The following is a 23600-nucleotide window of genomic DNA, read 5'->3' as shown; positions in this document are numbered from 1 at the left end:
CCAAATTCATTATGTGAAGTCAGCATAACCCTAATAACAATGCCAGGTAAACCTATCACCATAAAAAGTAAAGGAATAAAATGATAGACCAACATCCCTCATGACTATAGAAACGAAACTTTTCAGCAAAATTATAGCCAATAAAATTCAACAGCATGTTAATAATAATACATCATAACAAAACAGAACATACCATGGACACAAGGAAGGATCAACATTAGAAAACGCATCAATTTAACCTAGTACAAAGATACAATTAAAGGAAAGAACTGTGATCATCTCAATTGACAAAGGCTTTTGATAATTTCAAACCCCGTGGTTGATAAAATTGTCAGTAAAATAAGAATAAAAAGGAAAATGTAATCAGCAACACTATTTTTGGGGGGAAAAATGAAGCCTGGATGAGTAAAGCATTATTAAATAAGAACAAAGTAGGAGACCATATTCATATCAGAAAATACTACACAGGTCATGGTCGTCAAAACATCCTGGTCTTAGGATAATGACAGATACATAGACCTATGGAAGAGAATTGAGAACACAGAGGTAGACCCATGCAGGTATGGTCAGCTAAGCAATAAAGGGTCAAAGTGCATTATATGTGGAAGAGAAGGTTTCTTTAATAAATGGTGCTGGCAAAACTGGAATTATATACAGAAAAATATACAGCATTATATACAGAAAAAGAAAAAGGACCCATACTTTACATCATACACTAATACAAAATAGATTAGACACCAAATTATAAAACTTAAAACTGTAAGTATCATGGATGAAGATATAGGGACACTTCTTGCAGCCCTCATACATGGTATAAGTAGACTGCCAAAGAGACCTAAAATATGCACACTTCAAATTGAACCGGATAAATGGGGCATAATAAAAATCAAGCGCTTATGACATCATAAGACCTCTTCAAAGGAATAAAAACAGAACCTGTAAACTGGGAGAAACATTTGGCAATGATGTATCTGACCAGGGACTAAACTCTAACATTTATAGAAAACTTAAAAACACCTCAACTACAAGCAGATGTATAATTCAATTGAAAAAGAGCAAACAACATGAACAAACACTTCACCAAAGAAGATATTTAGATAATCAATACATGCAAGATAAAATGTGATCATTAGCCAATGGAAACATACAAGTCACAATAGGAAACCAAAACAATATGTTATGGTCTCACCCAGCAAGGATAGCAATGATCAAAAGAGCATGATGCCCTTCCCCAGGGACTGGTCCCTCCTGACATGTCAAAAGACAAAGTCTAGTCATCTTTCCCTCTAAAGAGCTCTCTGCTGTATATTGGTTGTCCTTTTATCAGTCCATGATACTTTCAATATTCTTCTCCAGCACCACAATTCAAGTGCATTGATTATTTTATGGTCTTCCTTATTCAATGTCAAACTTTTAGCATGCATAGGATACAATGGAGAATACCATGGCTTGGGTCAAGTGCATCTTAGTTCTCAGAGTAACATCGTTCAATACTTCAAAGACATCATGTGCAGCAATTTTATCCAAGGAACAGCATCTTTTGATCTCTTGACTACTGCTTCCATGAGCCAAGATAAAACACCAGACAACTTCAACCTATTCTCCATTTATCATGATGTTGGTCCAATTGTGAAGATGTTAATCTTCTGGACATTGAGTTGCAATCCAAACTGAAGGATGAAACCTTTGATCTTCATTAGCAAAGTGCTTCTAGTTCTCCATTTTAGCCAGCAAGGGTATGTCATCTGCAGATCACAGTAGTTAGTAAGCATTCCTCCAATCCTAATGCCACATTCTTCTTCATATAAGCCAGCTTCTCTGGTGGTTTTCTAAATACACAGATGGAATGAGTGTGTTGAGAGGATACCCCATGATGCACACCTTCCCAATTTTAAACCATGCAGTATCCCCTTGTTCTGTTCACACAACTGCCCCTTGATCCATGTAGAAGATCCAAATGAGCACAATGAAGTGTCCCGGAATTCCCATTCTACTCCAGGTTATCCATAATTTATTATGATCTACAGAGCCAAATATGTTGGCATATTCAATAAAACACAAGTAAACATTGTTCTGGCATTGTTTGCTGTCAGCCAAACTCTATCTGACATCAGCAATGATAGCCCTTGTTCCACATCCTCTTCTGAATCTGGCCTGAACTCTGGCAGTTCTCAGTCAATGAACTGTGTGACAATTGTTGGAGGATTTTCAACAAAATTTTGTTTGCATGTGATATTGTTCTACAGTTTGAACATTCTATTGGGTCAACTTTCATCGGAAGGGATACAAATACAGATCTCTTCCAGTCATTTGGCCAAGTAGCTGTCTTCCATGTTTCCAGTCAGATATTATTGAGTCCTTTCAGCGGTTCAAGTTCAATTGTAATTCCAACAACTCCTAGAGTCTTGTTCTTGGCCAATGTCTTCAGTGAACTTGGACTTCTTCCCTAACACTATTGGTTCTTGCTCATTTGCCATCTCTTGGGATGCTGAACATATCTGTTTTGATACAGTGACTCTATGCATTTTTTCCATCTTCTATTTTTTATTCTTGCTCCACTATTTTGCCCATAAACCTTTCAAATTGCAACTAGAGGCCTGAATTTGTCTCGGGGTTCTTTCAGTTTACAATATGCTGATTGTGTTCTTTTGGGGGGTGTTTCTAATTCTAGGTGTTTGTATATTTCATCATCATATTTGACTTTGTCTGCAGCTGTATTTTGAAATATTCTCTTTACCTTCTTAACTTCATCCTTTTTTCCATTTGTTTTAGCTACACTATGATTAAGAGTAAGTTTCAGAGTCTCTTCTGAATTCACTTTGATGTTTTCTAATATCCTTTCTTTAAATGACCTTTTGCTTTCCTCATGAATGATGGTCTCAATGTCCTCTCACAGCTCTTCACGTCTTCTGTCATTCTGCTGAATGCATTAAATCTATTGTTGAGATGAATGCAGGTAGGACAGGTTCAAGGTCATATTTTGACTCTCGTGGACTTTTTAAAATTTCCCTCTGCTTTGTAATGAACTTCCTTCTGAGCACTTGAAGGTCAGTTCCATAGACAGACCCTTGTCTGTGTTCAGCTGCTGATGAGATTTCCCATCGTCTTTGTTCACAGATGTGTTCAACTTGATCTCTGTGTATTCCATCTAAGGAATTTCATGTTTATAGTTACCTTTGTGTTGTTGAAAAAAGATATCTGCTATGAACATGGATCCAGGTCATAGATCTTGCAAAATTCTATCATGGGATCTTATAGATTCATTTCTATCACCAAGTCCATATTCCCAGTTACTGCTCCTTTCTGTTTCCAACATTTGCATTCCAATCAACAATTATCATTGCATCATAAATGCATGCTTGATCCATTTTGGATGAAGTCATTGGTAGACTTCTTCAATTTCTTTATTACTAACCTTTGTAGTTGGACTACAAATTCAAATAATAGTTGTATTGTTTGGCTTTCCTTGAAGACAAATATTCTATCACAGATGTCATTGTACTTTATGATTGATTTTGCTTTGTTCATTTTGATAATGACTGTTACACAGTTCCTCTAGATTGTGTTAATCCTGGCATAGTAAGTCATAAGATTTTCTGATTTAAAATGACCAATACCAGTTTGGTACAGCTAACTAATGCCCAGGATACTGATTTTTATGCATAAAATTTCATTTTGATCTCCTCCAATTTTCCAATGTTCAAAATTTGAACATTCTATGTTCCAGTGTTGCAGCTGGTTCTTCATGCCCCATAAGCAAATGAAGATCCTGAAGGCTCCACTCCCACAGGTTTCACCACACTCTTGTCACCATGGTCAACTCCATGCCAAGAAATTTGCTCCCCCTCTGTCACATGTGTCCTCCAACCCAAGGCGTCCATTTTCTGGCACTGTCTCCAACAATGTTCTGCTTCCATTCACTAGGGTACAGTATATGATACTACTCTGAAGCTGTCTATAAGATTTTCAGGGGTTCCTTCCTCCAAAGTGGGCAGCTGAGTTGTCCTTCAGTGTCTATTCTTAGTCTGGAAACACTAAAATGTGCCTGATCCAAGCCACGGTGTTTTCAATCATCTCATATGAATGTGAAAGCTGGACATTGAATAAGGAAGACCAACGAAGCATTGATGTGTCTGAATGTAGGCAGGTAAAGGATATTGAAGATGCCAAAGACTGTCATAAGGACAAACAAGTCTGTCTTGGAAGAAGGTACTGCCAGAGAGTTCCTTGGAGGCAATGGTCAATCAAAATGGATGAATATGCTTGAGAACTCTAGTATAATAGATCAAGAAAAGAAACATTCTTTATTGGCTTCAGGGGTGAGAGAGGAAGGAGGGAAAATCACTAAATACTAGAGAGGAGACAGGTATTAACTTGGGTGAGGGGAAAGTCGGTACACAAGAAGGGGTTGCTCAGCACAACATGGTCCAAACAAAGGGAGGAACTGAGGTACACAAGAATAAGGGGCAACAATGCTAAATACCATTAGATAGAAAATCCATGTGATAACAGTAATAATAAATAATGTATAAGTGGATACTTAGATAGATTTACAATATGAACAGTCGTGGGAAGGCATATCAGACTAAACCTAAGTAAACTTAGATTTGGTAGAGGGTATTTTACATATGTATTTAGATGTGCTATAAATGTATCCATGTGTGCAGTGGAGCATACAAGTGGCAAAGGCATGAAAACAACTTGACAGACTGAGTCAATGTGCTTGAAAGATGAGGACCATAGCCTGGGAGATATCTAGGTCAACTGGTATAACATAGTCCCCAAAGGAAAATATTATACATACTGATTCTGTGCATAGAGACTGGGGTCTGATAAGGTTGTGGGTGGCCAGTGTGAGAGAAATATTGGAATTAATTTAAAACCATAAAAAAGATCTACTGATGAGACACCAGTAGAAATTGGTGAACCTCCCATGACTACGGTCTGTAGACAGTCTTCAAACCTGTAACCTAACTTATCCCTGAGGGTCCCCTGGCAGCCAAAGGGTGGGCAGGCCTATAAAATAACTGGTAACACTTGTGAGAAACTCTCTCTGCAGAACAACCAACCATATGGATAATTTTCCCAGAAAACAACATCAAATGGCAGGAAAGAAGAATACATAGAAACGGGGAACCCAGGGATGAAATCGAAAGATTCTAATATGCTGGACGGGTTGTAACAAATGTCACAAAACTAACGTGCATGGAGAGTTGAATGAGAAATGAAGGTGCTCTGTAGACATTCCCCCAAGCTACAATGGGAAGAAAAAACAAACAACTGTGCTTGCAACCTTCTTGGTGCTATCACCACCTGACACTGAATATCTGTTTCCCTTGGTACATTCTTTGTTTTAAAATACAAAGCATGTGAAAACAACATTTGTCTGCTTTAATTATTTATACAAAGAGCACAACCGAGCCAATATTAGTTGCTCAGTAAGCATTTGTTGAATGAATGGATAATTTTCCAAAAATGCTTTCCACAGAGAGGTAAAAATCACAGTAAATCTCTTCATGTTGTATGACATTTGCATATTGAATTTTCAGATTTTCAGACTCTGGCCAAAGACCCAGTTTGTCACTGATTTTTCTTTTGGCTCATTAATATTCAGCTACTGCCACTTAGCTGCTGACCCTGTAGCTGAACCACAGAGCCCCAGAGAAGAGAGATCCATCTTTCTCAGATGTACTCCTTTAATAATAATAATATTCTATCAGATAAGGCAATATCTATAGCCAAGTAATAGAAATGTTAGAGAGGTTTATACCACGGTCTACCTTCCTTTCTGATTACAGCCTCCCTTTAGAAAAAGAATGCAAAGAGACGCTTGCAATAACCCTTGCTTGTTGTGGACAATGACTGGAATTCAGTTCTATCCCTGCCAGAGTAGAAAAACACAACATATTAATATAGCAAATGATGCTTTGCCACAGGCTTCGGTACTCATAGTTATGGCAAAGAGACAGCCAAGTAGGGCAAAAGGCACATGCACTTTGGGTTGAGTGCAGCTACCATTGAACCTTGCCCGCAATGCCTATCAGAGTGTGAATTTTGGAATGTTTCACCATCCCTGAGCAATAGAATGCATTGATCAAGTTTTACAGAGCCATGCATCTAGAAAGAATCTAAGAATTAGGATCTGTTATTGCTAACGCTTCTATTTTATTGTGTCTGGGAGAATGAATATGGTATAATATTTCATCCCACGGAGGTTTCTTGGAAAGAATGAAGGTCATTAACAAAACTAGTTGAGCCCTTTCCAAACAACAATACACGCTCGCTGTTGGTTCTGACTCATGGCTGCCCCGTAGGATAGACTACTGCTGCCCTGGTGGGTTTCCAAGACGAAATCCATCTGGGAGTACCAATCCTCTCCTTTCTTCCGCAGAGTGACTTCTAGTTTCAAACTGCTGACCCTGCTGAAAGCGACACTAGAATTCCCATTTGGACCCTGAGAAGTGTGAATTTCAAATTTCTGGCTAAACCTAGTGCACATAGCAGAATGACCACTCTCCAAGACCCAAAGATGAGGAGTTCCCAATTCCCTGAAAGGAATTGTGTTAAAAGTCCTGAATAGAGTGGGAGAAAATGTGGAACAAGGCTCAAAATCATAATTTAAAAACAAAAACCACAGGCTACCCATAGGTCAGAGTCTAGTGGAATAAACCACAACTTTGGACCTTTGTCCCTCTCCGCGCCTAAAACCACTAAACTCAATTTTTAGACAAACAGTACTCACATCTATTTTTAGACAAATAATAGTCACATCTGGGACAATAAGACCCAGAGGTACATATTCCTTAGGACAATCGACTGTTCCTGTTCAAAAGAGCTGCATTTTCCCAATTCAGAAGTGTGAGCAGAAGAGGACTAGAAATGAGAGACTCACAGAGGAGATGAGGTGAGAGATGGATACACTTTGGAGATTACTCTCAATGAGAAAACAACAATGTGAGGATGAAATGTCAAATGGAAAACTGATTTGTTCTGTAAATTTTCTCCCGATTCAAAATAAAACATTAAAATAGGGAAACAAAAATATGAGAAAAAATGAATGGAAAGGCCACTAAGTGGACCTGTGGACTCACCAGTGGACCTGTGTCCCATTTCTGACAGTTCTCAAAGGACATTATAAAGTTGAAAAACAGGCGTGAAGTAATGAACAAATACCATTGCTCTGTTCATGGGCTTCAAGTATTAATTCTTCTGAGAGACAAGCCTAAAACCAATGTCACTGCTGCCATGGAGTTGATGCCAAGTCAGGTGACCCTCTAGGGCAGGGCAGAGCAGCCCCTGCAAGTTTCCGAGACGGAAACTGTTCACAGGAGTAAACCAACCTTGCAGTGAGCCCCCCATCTCATAACCACGGTGTCAACAGAGCTCCTCAGAGAGAAAATGCCCCCAATATGGGGACATTTAACCTCCCTATGGGTTTGCAGTGGACTCGTTCTTAAAATTAATTAAGTCACAATTCCGGGCAGAGAAAGAGCACCTCCTAGTTGGGAGGTCAGCAGTGAATGCTCGCAGCTGGAGAGCAGGCATGCACTTGTCCCACTTTGCCAGGTAAACTCACAGCAGACTGGCACTCAGCAGCAGGGAGACTGGCCCCTCGCAGACAATCCCTCCCAGCCATGCGTGCCCTGACCTTTTTGCTTTCTACTTACTTTGTAGAAGAAGTTCCGCAGGTTCAGATGTTGGCTCATTAACACAATCAGAGAATACACTTCTGGTCCAGACAAGGCGCACAATTCCTTCACTGCTAAAAGAGACGTTTCACCTTCGCGGAATGTCAGCAGTAGATGCAGGGTGTCTCGGTCACATCTTCCAGCCAGGGCTACCGTAAGGATATTAGAGAGAACCTGTTTCAAACATATGGATAAAAATTGAATACATCTTGAGCACGAAGTATCTCAAATGCAAAGATTTTTTTTTACAAACTATCCTGCAATCCGTTTTCCTGAAGCATATAAGATTGACATGTAAAAACAAAGAACCCAAGCCTCTATTCTGAATGGAGATGTTGTAAAAATGGGTCTTTTTAAGCAATATGCTCCGTTTGAGGCTTTGGAGGCTGTTATAAGATAGATCACCTTTCCGTTCTCTCCACAGCTCCCTCTCAAAATATCATCCCATGCTGTACTCCCATTCACTCCTGTGGGGCCCACATAGTTCCTAAGAGGGTCCTTTGTGCCTTAATTTGAGTCGAAACTTTACTTTCAGTTTAGTAGCTATCACTTCTCATCATTATCAGGACAAAACTACATTTTCCTCCACCTTTCCAGACTAAAAATCAGGTTAGCAAATGTTCTATAAATGCTTAAAGGGAAAAGCTAATAAATTCTGAAGCAGGGACTGAGGATCACTTGTATGATAGGGATTTCAAAAATCCTGTCGAAAAAGAAATTGAAAGATATTGGAATTTTTCCATAAAGTCTGTGAAGCCTCCTTGTATTAGTAATACATATCACACTGAAATGATCTGATTGTGTTTTCATTTATTCATAGGTTTTACTTAATAATATACAATATAGAAAATTATAAAATAAAAAATCATACTGCCTGTACCATGTGTACATTTTTATGGATATGATTGCTATAGATGGGTGAGACCAAGGGCACCTTAACTGTAGCATTAATAAAGTGAAACTACTGTTCATTTGCTGGGAACCTTGCGATAAGAATTCCCAGAATTCCCAGGTCCTTTGATGTATATTAGGCTGGGTTATCTAGAGAAGCAAGAGCAGTGATTATAGATAATATAAACTATTATATATATAATGGGGGTAAACTATATATATATATATATATATATATGGTAACACTCCCTCAAAAAATGGAAAAGCTCCACTGAGCAGTCTTTCATAGTATGCATCACTCCCACCACCCCAGTGCCCCAGGTAGGCGAGCATCAAGCACTGTGCTCTGAGTTAGTGCACCTAGTGGCATCGCCTAAGAAGGTTCTTTCTGGTCACAGTGAATTGTTTTGTGAAAGCAGTTTTGCTAGGACCTCAGTTTGGGGATGGTCAATTTAAGAGCACAGTGTGTGGCTGTGAAATTATATTTTCTGCTCAGAGGAAAATGCCTCAGAAACTGCTGTGATGTTGAACACAGCTTGCAAGGACAACGCTATGTGAAATACTCAAGTGTACAAGTGGTTTTCTCATTTCAAAAGAGGTGAAATGCTGATTGAGGACAAACCTCATTCGGATGTCCATCAACTACCCAAACAGATGAAACTGTCAACAAAATTCTTGCATGTGTGCCCAAAGACTGATGGCGGACCACTGAAGAGATGGGAGGTTATCTATCTGAGAGTGTAGTTCAGTGAATTAAAATGGACAATTTTGGAATTAAAAGGATCATTGCAACATGTATGCCTTGGGTTCTGACTGGACCAGGGTAAAGAGCATCGAGTGGAAACATGCCATGCTTTGAAAGACAGCTATGAAGCAACCCTTACTTTTCCCCAAGGTCATTACTGATGTCTAGACATGGTGCTATTCTTGTGACCCCGAAAGCAAATATTAAGCAAGCCAGTGGAAGATGCGTCAAGTCAAAAAAACACATCAAGTGAAATCAAAAATCAAAAGGCTACTCATTTGTTTGGGTTTTTTTCTGATGCGAGGGGGATAGTGCATTTGATTTCATTCCACCAGGTCAGACTGATAATCAAGCTTTCTCTTTAGAGGTTCTGAAAAGATTGCATAACAGTGTGTACAAAAAATGCCTGATATTTGGCAGATGAGGAACAGGTTTTGCCACCAAGACAATGCACCTGCTCATGCAGTCCCCTCACTACACCAGTTTTTGGCAAAAAAACAGAAAATATGTCCCTCATGCCACAAGCACCTTAATCACCTGACCTCACTCTGCCTGACTTTTTTTTTTCTGAAAATGAAGAAGGATATGAAAGGAGAGCAATTTGATGATACAGAGGAGGTGAACTAAAAAATGAGGGAGGTGCTGTCAGCCATCCAAACAGATCAGTTTGAAAAATGTTTCCAATGATGCAATCACAGATTTAACAAATGTATTAAGTATAATGGAGAGGACTTTGAAGGTGATAAGGTTGTTTTGTAAAAAAGTTTAAATGCATAGCTTTGGGGGTAAAAATCTGGCTCTTTTTGGAGGGGAGTAACCCTGCTTATAGTGAAGAGCAGAAAAACATAACAAAAATTCAGGTGAGTGACCTAAATTATATAACACATAGATTTGAGGAAAATGGTTGCTAAATCGAGTACATTGGAAAGATGACTGTAGAAGATCAAAAGGAGAAACGTGATTTGAACATATAGTGCTGACGAAATTCACTTACAACAAGAAAGTGGCTCACACCATTGTATAAGTAAGTAAGGACAGTCTGGTTCAAGTCCATAGTTCAGCTAAGATTTAAGCTGGAGGCTTCTCCTGACTAATATAGCTGGGTGGGTGTGTGGCGGGGAGAGGGATGGGGCTGGTGAACCAAAAGCAGGAAGACAAAGCAAGAAGACCACAGGCTGATGGAGGTAGGGTCAGATGATCCAAGTTGGCATTCCACTGACGGCTCCTGAATCAACAGGCAGGTTGACACAAGGTCGAGCCAGATGCAGGATCCAAGCCAATCAAAAGAAGTGATCAAGCTTCCCCGCAGTGTCAATAGTATTAAAAGTAGGCTACACCCCCAGTGAAACCTCCTTTCAATTGTATCAAGTCTGGGACCAGATTAAAGGGTAGTATTCCACCTTATTCTTCCCACAACTTTTTGGTTGCTCACAGAAGATCTCATAATGGGGTTGATTGGGGTATATTAGGTCATATCATGAGAGATTACTGCCAAACAACTGAGAACCCTGTCCCAGTCAAGTTGACACAACATCTAAGCATCACGGGTCACTCCTTATCCATTCGGCACATGTACACAGCTCCGTAAACCATACATAATCTCCAGAGACAAAAATGTTATACTTGCACCTAACATAATACAACTATGTACAAACAAAGTGCACTACCCCTTTTGCATCGTACAGTTTAGAAGTGGACAGCTAGCGATGAGATGGATGGACACGATGATTGCAATAATGGACTTGGTAGTGGAAGCAATTGTGAGGCTGCAGTATTTAGTTCTGTTGTGCATAGCGTTGTTATCGGTCAGAACTGACTCAATGGCACCTGACAACAATAACAATATTGGCAGAAGAATGACACAGGACCCATATGTCACCCCATGCACAGAATGAACTCAAGATGGATTAGAGACCTAAACACAAACTCCAGAATAATAATGACCATCAGTGAGAAAATTGGGGCAAACTTAATGGCCCTAGTGCAGTGAATACACATATTACCCAATTTAAGGGATAAAATCCAAGCAGCAGAAGACAGATTGGTATTTATTTATTTAATAAATATTGTAAATTTAATCAACAGGAATGTATTCAATATAAAACATTTATGCAAATGTAATGATTTCATCGAAAGAATAAAATGAGAATCCACAGCTTTGGAAAAAATATTTACCAATGGCACAATGGAAAAGAAAAATATTTACTAATGACAAAAAGTTACAAAATCTTGCAACACATCAATAAGAAAAAAATCCAATTAAGCTGTGGGCAAAGCTCATGAACAGAGAATTCATCAGAGAAGGTACTTGAACATCTAACAAACACATGAAAAATGCCCACAATCTCTAACCATCTGGGAGATGCAAATCAAAACAACAATGATATATCATCTTATACCCACAAGATAGCCCAATTAAAAAACAAAAATCAGAAATGCTGAGAGGGCCTGGAGAAATTGTAACCATCATATACTGTTGGTGGGATTGTAAATATGGGCAACCATAGTTGAAAATGATATGGCAGTTTCTGAAACAACTTGGAATGGAAATGTATACAGCCCCCAATACATCTGCTTGGCATATACCACAAAGAAATAAGAGACAGACTTGAACAGATGCATGCTCACCGATGTCCATTACAGCACCGTTCACAAAAGCAAGAAGTTGAAAACATCCCAAATGCCCATGAGTAGAAAAATGAATATACTCTGGTACATATACACAATGCAATACTTTGCATACCTACAAACCAGTGATGAGACCACAAACTATCTCATGATATAAATGGAACTAGAAAAGGAATGAAGAATTCCACTCAGTTATGAAGCGAAATTATTATGCTGAGTGAAGTTAGTCAATCACAAAAGGACAAGTATTGTGTGAGTCTACTACTATAAGGACATATAAAAATAAAACAAGAAAAATCAGGCTGCTATTCTTAGGTCTCGTAGCCTTCTAATGTGGTCCCCCAAACAATGAAGCAGTTTGCCTGCCTAGTCCCATAAACCATTTAGCACCTCCTTACAAACCACCTCAAGACATGTGGCCTAACCTAGCATGGCGTCAGTAGCATGGGGTCAGTAGCATGGGGTCAGTAGCCTATGGTGTAGGGGAAAGGAGAGGATGCATCAATTTCTACTCTTAGCTGTATTCTGTGATACTCTCAAATCAACAGCCATTCCCACGAGAATAATTAGTGAATCTGACTTGGAACTCATAACAAGAGGAGGGAAGGACATGTCTGTACCTGAATGTATACAAACCCAGCATAGAGAAACATGTTTACCATAATTTACATAGACTCCCGGGGGAAAATATGCCTGGCATTATGAGCATCTAGTTGGGCGCTTTTCACCTAATTTCTATCTAGCCCCTGATGACCCAGGAATGTATTATAGACAACTGGGCCATGAGACAGTCCTTTGGAGGTACACAATACCCTTTATAAACCAAGCGAGAAGGATCAAATTGGAAACCCCACGGAGTACACTGGACTCTACCTTAAGGTCACTTGACTCTACGTTAAACTCATTTATAGCAGATTTAAAGAACTGAAGCACTCTCTTGACCTTAAAGTCTAACTGTCCCAGTGGGATAAGCAGCAGATGATCAGCACTATCCCAAGGTTAGGGAGTTCACAGCCATTGGACCTTGGCTTGGGTCAGACATATTGTTTTGAGGGTGCCCAATGTATGGTGACTTGAGAGCAACATCCATTTTCTGTTTTCACAGTCTTTCTGCTTTTTGTGTGATATGTCAGCCTACCAGGAATGGTTCTCTCTTTATAAATGAGTGGTACTAAAAGTATTGTCATTTCTCCAACCCTCATAGTTTGGGTAACTGCTATCCAGTCATCCAAATTTTGAAGTCATGCAAGTTAACAGTACATGAATTGCAGTCTAGAAAGTGGCCTTCACATGTCTAAGCCCCTTTTCTCAATGTTTTAAATTCTATGCCATTGACTGAAATACTGATAATATCAATAGAATTACATCCCATTAGTATAAATTATAATATACTCCAATACAATGCTAAAATGTTTTTAAAATATTTTAAAGTGAATCAGAGACATATATAAACCATAGATATATGAATTGATTTTTATCTTTTCCTTGTCTTAATATAAAAAATTAGTTCTTGTGAGATGGCTCTGTTTGGTACTTGCCCCACGATGTGATCATTGACTATCTGGGTCACATAGCAAAGTGTGATGAAGAATTCAGATGGTGCCCAGCTCTGAGGAAAACGAGCATCTCAAAGCAAGCAGTCATCTGAGTGTGATGTCAGCTACGTCCACACAGAAGCAGCACACCAATCTCTGTGATCCAAAGATTTAAAATAACAAATCTATTGACCATCATCTAGGAATGAATAGCCTTAAAATCAGACCAAAAGGTGTTATAAAATGAGCAGTTGTAGTTAAGCTAAAATGTCACTTTATCTCCCTTTTAACGTATTTTGAATTCATTCTGCTTTTTAGTATTGTGTTTTATTTTGGGAGGTTTTTCTCTGTGTTATTTGTTCATTGCTGCTGGGTCCTTTAGTCAAGCCAGATTCAGAAGAGGGCTGGGAATAAAATGTGTGCTATCATTATTGACATTAGATGGATTGGCTGGAAGTAGAGAATACCAGAAAAACCTTGGCCTCTGTGTTATGGACAATGCAAAGGCATGGGATGGCCTCAAGGACCGTAGAAAATCATGGATGATATAGAGAAAAATGGAGTGCCTATTCAAATATGGAATTCCAGAACACTGCATTCAAAACCGCTACATAGACCACTAGGTAGTCGTTCAAACACAGCAAAGGGATTTTATGGAGTTTAAAATTAGAAAAGGTATATGTCGGGGTTATTATCTCTCCTCATACATATTAAATATATACGCTGAACAATTATGCAAGAAGCAGATTATATGAAGTAGAATAAAACTTCAGGACTGGAGGAATAATTAATAATTTGCAATATGCAGATGACATAACCTGGCTTGTTGAAAGTGACGAGGACTTGAAGTACTTACTGATAAAGATGAAAGATTATAAACACTAATTTAAGAGTTCATGAGCAACCAAGGAATAATTATTGATCTTTTCCTGTCCAGAGGTAAGAATCGTGATAAAAATAAAGAGACGCTTGGACACAATTAACCCACTAGACTATGGAAACAGTCTCCTCAACCTTGAAACCAGAGGAACTAGATGGTGTCTGGCTACCAGTACCAGGTGCTCTGCCGAAGGCCACATCAGGAGTTCTTGAACAGAAGAAGAACAAGATGTAACAGAACTCAAGATCATAAGAGACTGGTGGAACACCCAAGATTATGCCCCTTATCTTTCAGGTCTAGAAAGGACCTCACCCTTTGTTTGAACAGTCAACCGTTCAATATTGAAAAGGTAGTATTTTCCCAAGGGCAACATCAGAAAGGAGAATGGAGACAGAAAACACAGGACGAAAGTGGGATAAATTATGATACATTGAGGGGACTGCAGTAGATTAGTTGAATCAGCATGTGTATGAATTGTCTAACGTTAAGACTGATGGTCTGTTCTGTAAACCTTCACCCTAAGGCACAATAGAAAGCATTTTTAAAGAGAAAGCACAAAAAATAATCAAGAGTATGAAAGGAAAAAATAACGCCAAAACACATTCAGGCAGCAATATCACCTTATTAGAGTACAAGCTTTCTATGACAGGCGCTCTCAGCATGGAGCATCAGTGACATCCAGTGGCTGCTTGCTGAATCAGGCAGAAACAGTCAGAGCCCAAGCTTCCTCTCCACCTCCAACCCCAGAAGCCATCAACACTGATTTTGATATAGACCCTAAACATGAAAGAATCTGAACTCCCTATGAAAGCATTCCTTGGCAACTATTTAAATTGTTTTGGGTCTCTATTTCATTTCTTTTTACAAATTCAGTAAATGAAGAGTCAAACCAAAACCCATCACTATTTGCACATAAAGCGTGATGAGAAAATGTCGTGATAGACAAGGCAGTAAAGAACATGTTAGCATTGTTTTCTGCTCTCTACACCCTATTTCTATCCCCATCATGCCTATCCACACATGAATTTTTTAAAGTCATTTTTGACAGTGAAGTCACTGACACGAGGGTAGACAAGTATCATCTTGAGGAAAGGGGAAGTTAATATACAATAGGTGGAGGGTGACAAAAATGATAGGGGTATGGGACGCTTGTAAAAGTTAAAGGCAATCGAGACAAATATATATAATTAGAGATTATACACCCAATCCTGCAATAGCTGCATTCTATGAACAGGCTCAAGCATCGTTGCACAGGCTGCAAAGGCTTGGGAGGGAGACTGGGAGCTCACTCACAATTATTGACAGGTGTGATGGAAGATATTGGTAAATATATATTCACCTTTAATATAACTATATCCATGGCTACGGTGCACACAGAGGGCAGCTTCATCAAAAGCTCTTGGACACAAGCAAATACCTTGTGTGAATGAGTTACTAGGTCTCAGATGTCAGTGTAGTTGCAGGGGACACCAAGGTTAATTGGCATAGCACAGATCACAAACAATGGCACCAAGTTCTCCAAAGGCTTTATAGTTTTTGTTCTAATTGCCTTAATCAGTGCTTTGATTTTATAGTGAGCGGCCAACCTAGTAGTGTCAGATAGTAGTTATTCCTTTAGTAAAAGAAAGTCTAGTTGATTTTCAGATCATATATATATATCAGGAGTTTGCAATGCCCACTGAACAAAATACAGGTACCCTAGGATGCAGTACATCAGGACTGGAAATCACTAGAATATTTGCCATCAGCACTGTTATCCTTCCAGCCCTAATTGAAAGCAATATTACAAAACTATGAACCACAAAATTTGCTATCAAATCATGACATCTTTGGTGGTTTGCTGTTCTGTCGTTTGCTCTCTGCTTGCAGTGATATTGTTTGCACCACGGCCCATTCCTCCAGCGTTGGAGGGAGAGAAGGAGAAACAATGCCATGTACTTGGGTTGGCTAGGGGCTTATTAAGTGATTGTAATAGAGAAAAAGCATCACTGTACCTTTGAATGGGAAATGTTTGCTTCTAGAAGACAATTGATTGTTTCATTTGACAGATGGGTAGAAGATTGGAGCTCCTCTGTTAACCTCGTGATATTTTCCATTAAATCTTTAACTTTCACACCTAAAACACAAAAGGGATCGTTCAATTTTAATTAAAATTTCTGTTTAAATATTTAAATTTTAGTAGCTTTTAAAATTATTACTGACTAGAATATATCAGCAGTTCGAAACCAGCAGGTGCTCCTCTGGAGAAAGATGAGGTTTTCTAGTCTTGTCCCAGTTACCGTCTCAGAAACCCACAGAGGCTCACTCTTAGTTGGCATCTACCCGAGGGCAGGGAGTTTGGTTTTCTTTTTGGAACACAACCTAATTTTCATATAAAAAATTGGCAAGAATGGTTCCTTTCACTGTGTCCTGCAATTAATCGTGTTCGTTGTCAGATGGTACCCAGTTGGTTCTGACCCACAGCGACCATATGTGAGCAGAAACCCTGCCCGGTGCTGAGCCATCCTCACAGCCATCCCTGTGCCTTAGCTTGTTGTTGCTGACACTGAGTCCATCTATCTCACTGGGGGCCTCGTTCACTGCCCTCAACTTGGCATGATTCCCTCTCCAGGGACCGGCCTCTCCTGACAACAAGTCCTAACAACTGGCCCGAAGAGATGCCCAGTAGAGTTATATATTACTCCTCTAGGAGTAACTGGGATAATTTAAACTGAAAATGAAACCAAACACCAGGTTACATGTATATCCTGTTTACCACTTTGGGTACCTCCTAAGCCGCATATATTTTAAGATTTACTTCAGAACGAGAATTTTCATAGGGAAAGATTATATACTTAGTTATTTTGATTTGGGGGGCAAGAGTATCAATTAAGAATTACTCAGACTTCTCCATACTGGGTATATTGGTGCTGCAAGGAGCTTTATGAACGTTGTAGATTATACAAATGAAAAACCAGATGGGTATCAATAACTTGTCATAGAAGGCAAGGCAGGGATAACACCCAGACCACAGAAGCTCCTCTGAATTACTTTTGCTGGTCTTGGTGCACCAGAGCTTTAGCACTTTCCCAGTTTCTCCCCAAAACATCAAGTCAACAGAATTGGTACTTTTCATTTAGTATAATTAACTTTTTTTAAATTTTAATTTAACAATATATTTGGGCTGAAGATGACATTTTAATTTTTTTAAATGAAAAGAACTCACACATACCATCCGTTATTGTGAAATTGCCAAAAAAGGTCATAAAGGGATTCCCTGATGACCAAGTTTCTTCAAGGCTCTTGGCCAACCTAAAATAGCAGGGGGAAAAAAGGTAGGGATGGATTTAACTTGGAAAAGCTAAAGCACCAGAAGCAATGCTGAAGCGAATTACATCATCTCAGTGCCCAGATCAACTGGATAATAAGATCGCATTTCCATAAAATTCTTCAGATCATGAGGCAAAACATGTCTCTTGACCCCATCTGCATGTGAATATCCATTAATATCACAATGACAATATTTTCTTCTCAGAGTGCCTGCCAAGCAAGGGGAGTGAGGAGAACAAAGGTGCATGGGGAGTGGCTTGTCACCAGGCTGAAAGGGGTAGTGTCCTGAGTGCAGAAGAAATTAGGATCAGAAGTCAAATGAACACCACTGATCTTGTGAATGACTCAGCTATAGAAGAGACACTGCCTCATTTCCCCAGTGGTGGTTACACTTCCAGAACACTGGGAAAATGAATCAAATATGATGCCAATTACCGTTCTTACAGACTTTACTTGATACTCTATGGTAATCTCAGATCATGGTATTGTAGTCTAACATCTGTATCCCCAATAGTTAGTCTCTGTCCAAAGCTGCTAGTCATTATGAGTGGGTCTCAGAAAGTTTGCAAGAAAATTACATTATTTTTAAGTCTATTTATCCTTAGCTTTTTGAATCCCCCTTATACATTTTGCGATTTTAGAACTAGCCATCTTTGTAAGCAAAACTACGGAAGCAGTCCATGAAACCCAAAGGAGCATCTTTACTCGTATGTGTGCTGCTGGACGGTTCCTAGAGCGGGCTGGCATTCACAGGGCTCCTCTGTCGTATCTTCCAAGCTGTTCTTGAAATTTTCCAAGGCTCTAAAGAGTTGCCTGCTAAGACTTGCACAATTTAGCTGAGAGGGTGATGGCCATCTCTGTTTGATTTCCTATAAAACAGAGCAATGGTTAAGGTTAGATATGAAGCACACTTACTGGTCTGTGCTCAGGCATAGTTTCCCAATCAAGTTGTGCTCACTAAAAATGACAAGTATTGTTAAGTTTTTGTTTACTTTCCTTGGTTTGGGGAAATGGAACATTTGAGATGGAGCATGTCCAAGCATTCCCAGTTGCTTGTGTATGTCACGGAGTGGTAGAAACAGAGAACACAGCTCTTACTCCTGGCTATGCTACTAACTAGCCAGACAAGACATTAGACATGACTTCCTGACATACATGACACACAGCCATCTAACACACAGCAGAGAGGACCCTCCACCTAGCTGAAAGGCCCAGGCACCTTACTTCAGGAGCTCAGTCCTGGGTTAAAAACGGAAGCTTCCAAAAGTTACAGCTACAAAGCCTGTAACCAGAAATAAATTCTATGTGACTGCCCATATACAAGGTGAATAAAACTTAGACTCATCCTTCCTGAAACATCTGTAGGAAATGCGCAAGGCTCCGGATCCTGCCCCTCCCTCCCCCTGTAGGTCCAGGGACTGCCAGAAACCTGAAGAGAACTTGTAGAAACCACTGCTCCAAGCTCCAAACTCGAGGACATCTCAGCACTCCCCTCCACACCCCATGAATGCCTTAACAATATTTTATAAGCATTTGACTAGCTTTATTTGGAAAACATCCATCATTTAAAAAAAGAGAGATGACCTTGCAATAGCTATAAATTGATCAGTTGGAAAATATGTATTCTATGTAACATTAAGGGTCAAATATTGATGACAACATGTATTTCTAAGTACAGATACACCCATAATCCATGCATATTCCCTGATCACAGAATTTATGCTCTTTAGAATTTATTCATATCAGAATTTATTTACATCACTTTTATATCACCAAATTCTTACTGATTTTGGAAGCATAGTCCCTGGCTGTGCAGTTTATGGGGAAATAGCAATAATATTTCTATACAACTGAAACATCTAATATATTTTCCCCAAAACACATTGGTTCCTTTTGAAAATGGTAATCATGACTCATTCAGGTTACCAGAGAGGTCTAACAAACAGATGCTCACAGAAAAGCTAAAGACAAAGAACGCTTCAATGGCAAGAGAGTAGAACCTCAACTTTGGAGTCTCTGCTGCAGGAGGTCAGCAGAAGATGAGGCGGAGCTGGCTCAGGAGCAGAGATGTCTCTCAGATACAGATGTGAAGCTATGAGTTTCCTGAGTGTGCAGAGGGCCTGCAAACACGCACAACTAGGGCAACTGACATGGGATCGGACTCTTGTCCACAATTGAACTGTTATGATAGCTTGTGTACCCAGCCCACTTTATTTTCAATCATGTAGCATGAAGCTTGAATGGGAATGTTCTTGTATTCATTCATCCAAAACATAGTTACTGATCACTGGCCACAGAGATGATCCATGACATGAGAAGTTTGAAAACACCAGCTACTCCATGGGAGAAAGATCGGATTTTCTATTCCTTTAAGAAGTTGCAATCTCAGAAACTTGTAGGGACAGTTCTACCCTGTACTATAGGGTCACTAAGATTTAGTGCCTACTCAATGACAGTGGACGAGTGTGGCCACATGTACCAGGCAGAGACCAGCCATAGGACACAAAGTTGTGATCGCAGGAGAGCAGCACGCTGCTTCTGTGAGGCTCACCTTCTAGTGAAGAGACCCAGGCAACACATAACTCCAGAAACAAACAGTCCTGCCCCCAATTTAGGAGGGTTACTAAGAAATGTAAGGTAGAGGGAGGGGCAGTTCTGGATGCACTAAGAGGTGTACGAATGTATTTAAGCTTGTTGGAGATGTTAGATAGGCTGGATTTGAGAGTCCTATTGGACATCTACATAGAAGTATCAAGAAGGTGCCTGCAAATCTAAAGTGCAGAGGAGGTCAGGGTAAGAGAAGTAATGTTGGAAATTGTCAGGATAAAAAAGAGTAAACGACCATAAGAGTCAGGGTCTAAATGACAGTGATGGGGACTAGAAAAGAGACAGAGTGGTGGCCACCAAAGATATACAATGATCCCAGCCCAGAGTAAAGTCTCAGACGCCAAGGGAAATGTGATTTAAAAAGCAAGCAGTTTCCCGTGTTGTGTGAAATGGGTCACCTGAAGTGTGGAGTGACATTTGATCACTGGGTTCACCGATGTGGAAGTCATGAGGGACACTGACAAGAGCAGCAACAGAGAAGGGGTGTCTACACTCGGGAGGGGCCAACAAGGCGAGTGAGGCACAGGTTTCTCTCTTTATTTTTTATTTTCTGGGCAGCTCAATGATACGGCCTTCTGTTCCTTTCCTCTCAGTCCTAAATTCTCATTCCTTATTCAGTCTTGTGATGTCTGAAATTCCTAGGAGACACAGGCCCCTCCAGCTTCCCTACCTACTTCCCCTAAAGACAAGTGTACAGACTTCATACAAAGTAAGATATGACTACAGGCAGAGCAAGGGGGAAACGGAATAGTAATCAACACAGGCACTTCGCAAGGCAGATGGATAGATCTAGTTGGAAGGCTCAAGTCCATGGGGACATTTCCAATAAATGTCACGGAAGTCATTTAGGCTTCCACATTGCACTCTTATTCTTAATTTTAGCACTAACTCCTCTCCAATTATCTACCCCCTATATTTCACAGACCCTATGTTCTCTTTCTTCATAAAAGACTTCTCTTCCGACCACATACACACCCAGAGACCACAGGGTCAGAAGAATACATTTAAATTGGTGTCTTCTTAGGAAGCACTAATTTTTGAGAACATGTGGGTTTAATAAAACCTATTGCAGGAGTCTCTTACAGTAGAAATTTCATCATCGAAGAGTATCTTTTGTTCATAATGTATAACCATATATAAATTACATTTAATAAAAGGCATGCTTAATATTTTCTATAAGGAGTTTCAGTTCCATTGAGTTGATTCCAACTCATGTTGACTCCATAGTGCAGATTAGAACTATTCTCCAAAGAATTCTCCTGCCTATTAGCTTTCAGAAGCAAAACATCTAAGCTTTCTTCTGGGGTGCATCTGGGTGACTTTGAACTGCCCTTTTGTTGTTACCAAGCATTTGCACCACTCAGGTAAAAGCCACATTCTTCAAGCAAGCTGATTGGGACCTAATTGGACATTGCCCAAATTAACAAAAAGAAAATTGATATGCTGGTCCCCATGAAGCTATCAGTTTTTGCTACTTGCCAGAGTAGTCAACTAATGAGCAAGGAGTGGGCTGGTCTATACCCGTATTTAGGAACTGGCTCCCCTAAGCAGCGGGGTGTGTGTGTGTGTGGGGGGGCTGATTTGTAACATTTTTCAATGCTGGTCTATATTCTCACAGTGGTTTATTTTTTATTTTATTTTTTTTCTTGTTTATTTGCAGTGGTTTATTTTAAGCTAACTTGACATCACTGATCATAGACCTATATGTATTGATATATATATATACACTGTAGTATTTTATTTTCACCATACAACTACAAGAGATAAATATTCTCAAAAATATAAACTCAAACTCGCTGCTAATGAATCTATTGTGATTCATAGTGACCCTATAACACAGGGTAGAACTGCTGCTTTGAGTTTCTGAGACTGAGTCTTTTCAAGAGCTGAGAGCTTCATCTTTCTCTTCTCCAGAGTGACTAGCAGGTTCACACTTCTGATCACCTGGATAGTGTTCCAATGGCAGGGCTACTCTCAAGATGATAGATGATAGTAAAATGTAAGGAAATTATTAGGAAGTCAAACATCAACTATTACCTTTACTTTTAATGTAATATTCTGGATCATAAGGTTATATGATGTAATTTTAAATGATGATTGGATTTAACCAATTTGCAAAATACCTAAAATTTTAGCAGTTGGCCCTTGCATGTCAACGCTACTCATCAATAGCATGCTACGGGGGGAACTCAAAAGGTGAAAGAGATTGAGCAGACCTTATTTAGAAATAAAACTACATATAACAGTTGCTTTGATTATAAGAACAAAACCTGAAAACAAAATAGTTTGCCTCAAATTGCCTGGGCCAATAATAGGAACAATGAATTCTCTGAAACAAAATAAAGACAACCAACCTGGCACTGGCTGTGTAGCAAAGTGAATCCTTGCATGACAGACAGCATGAGAGGCCTTATCCCACTTTCTCCGCAACTCAGAGTAGCACACAGAATATCCTTAATCAGAGAAGGGTTTTCTGCCACAGGAAACAATAGAGACAAGTAATTAGTAAACAAGCAATCTGCACACAAAATATTGCTTACATATAATTCTTTTCAAAAGAGTCAAAATTTATAAAGGTTTCTTAAATCATTAAGACAAAGGTTTCTTAAGATGGTGAGGGGAAAGCTGTGCTTTTGAGTTCCAAGTGTAATCTATGCAACACTTGTGGTTTTTCTGGGCCTATAAGAATATTTAGAAATTAAGTTTTTTTCTCTTAATTTTAAGTTAGAAATTAATTGTCTTTCCCTGAGTTGGTCCCTCTTCCGGTATCAACTTCAAGTAGGACAGTTATTCACCCAATTTGTCCAGAACAGTCCTGGTTTTCACCTATCACCCTCATCTAATTATAAACACGACTCCATTCTCAAACGAGCTCGAGTCAGAATGATGAGAGTCATCACATAGATGGGCTAGTTGAGGACCTTACCACTCATCTGGTTTCCCAAGTCAAATGAAAGAGGTGATTCGGGGCTCTATCAACTCACAGTCAACCCATCCTTCAAGCCACTCAGTTTTACCCGATAGCTCTGGATTCTACTCATCCACTCCATCGCTGGTCACACTTGACCTAGTACCGTACAAATTCATGCCCAGGAAGCTCTCAGGCACCTAGCCCCTGCTCTTCATCTCATCTGCCAGTTCACCTTCTACTCAACTATGGTGTCTCCCTAAAAGAATGACCCACCAAGGGTTCTCTTTCCAGTGGCTCTAGGCCTCTGTCCAAAAGATCTGTGCTCTATCCAAAACCCTTCCTCAGTTACTAATTGCCTCCATCCCATCTTCTCAGTTATTTGTCATGTCCCTTGCCTTCTTGCCAC

General features: G+C 39.6%; 1 protein-coding gene across 1 annotated transcript in view; it reads right to left on the bottom strand.

Annotated features, from left to right (window-relative positions):
• ABCA13 (ATP binding cassette subfamily A member 13) overlaps window positions 1-23600 on the bottom strand; it is a 458452-nt gene that overhangs the window by 341838 nt on the left and 93014 nt on the right. Inside the window, exons 15-19 of the mRNA XM_075557314.1 lie at window positions 22638-22801; window positions 18382-18545; window positions 17579-17658; window positions 16362-16483; window positions 7668-7862 (exon numbers count right to left, since the gene is read on the bottom strand). Of these exons, the coding sequence (XP_075413429.1) occupies window positions 7668-7862; window positions 16362-16483; window positions 17579-17658; window positions 18382-18545; window positions 22638-22801 (725 nt within the window). The remainder of the gene's footprint in view (window positions 1-7667; window positions 7863-16361; window positions 16484-17578; window positions 17659-18381; window positions 18546-22637; window positions 22802-23600) is intronic.

This window comes from Tenrec ecaudatus, chromosome 9 (genome assembly GCF_050624435.1).
Source record: "Tenrec ecaudatus isolate mTenEca1 chromosome 9, mTenEca1.hap1, whole genome shotgun sequence".
Lineage (NCBI taxonomy): Eukaryota > Metazoa > Chordata > Mammalia > Afrosoricida > Tenrecidae > Tenrec > Tenrec ecaudatus.
The sequence above is the reverse complement of the archived record's forward strand: the minus strand, read 5'-3'. Positions and strand labels throughout refer to the sequence as shown.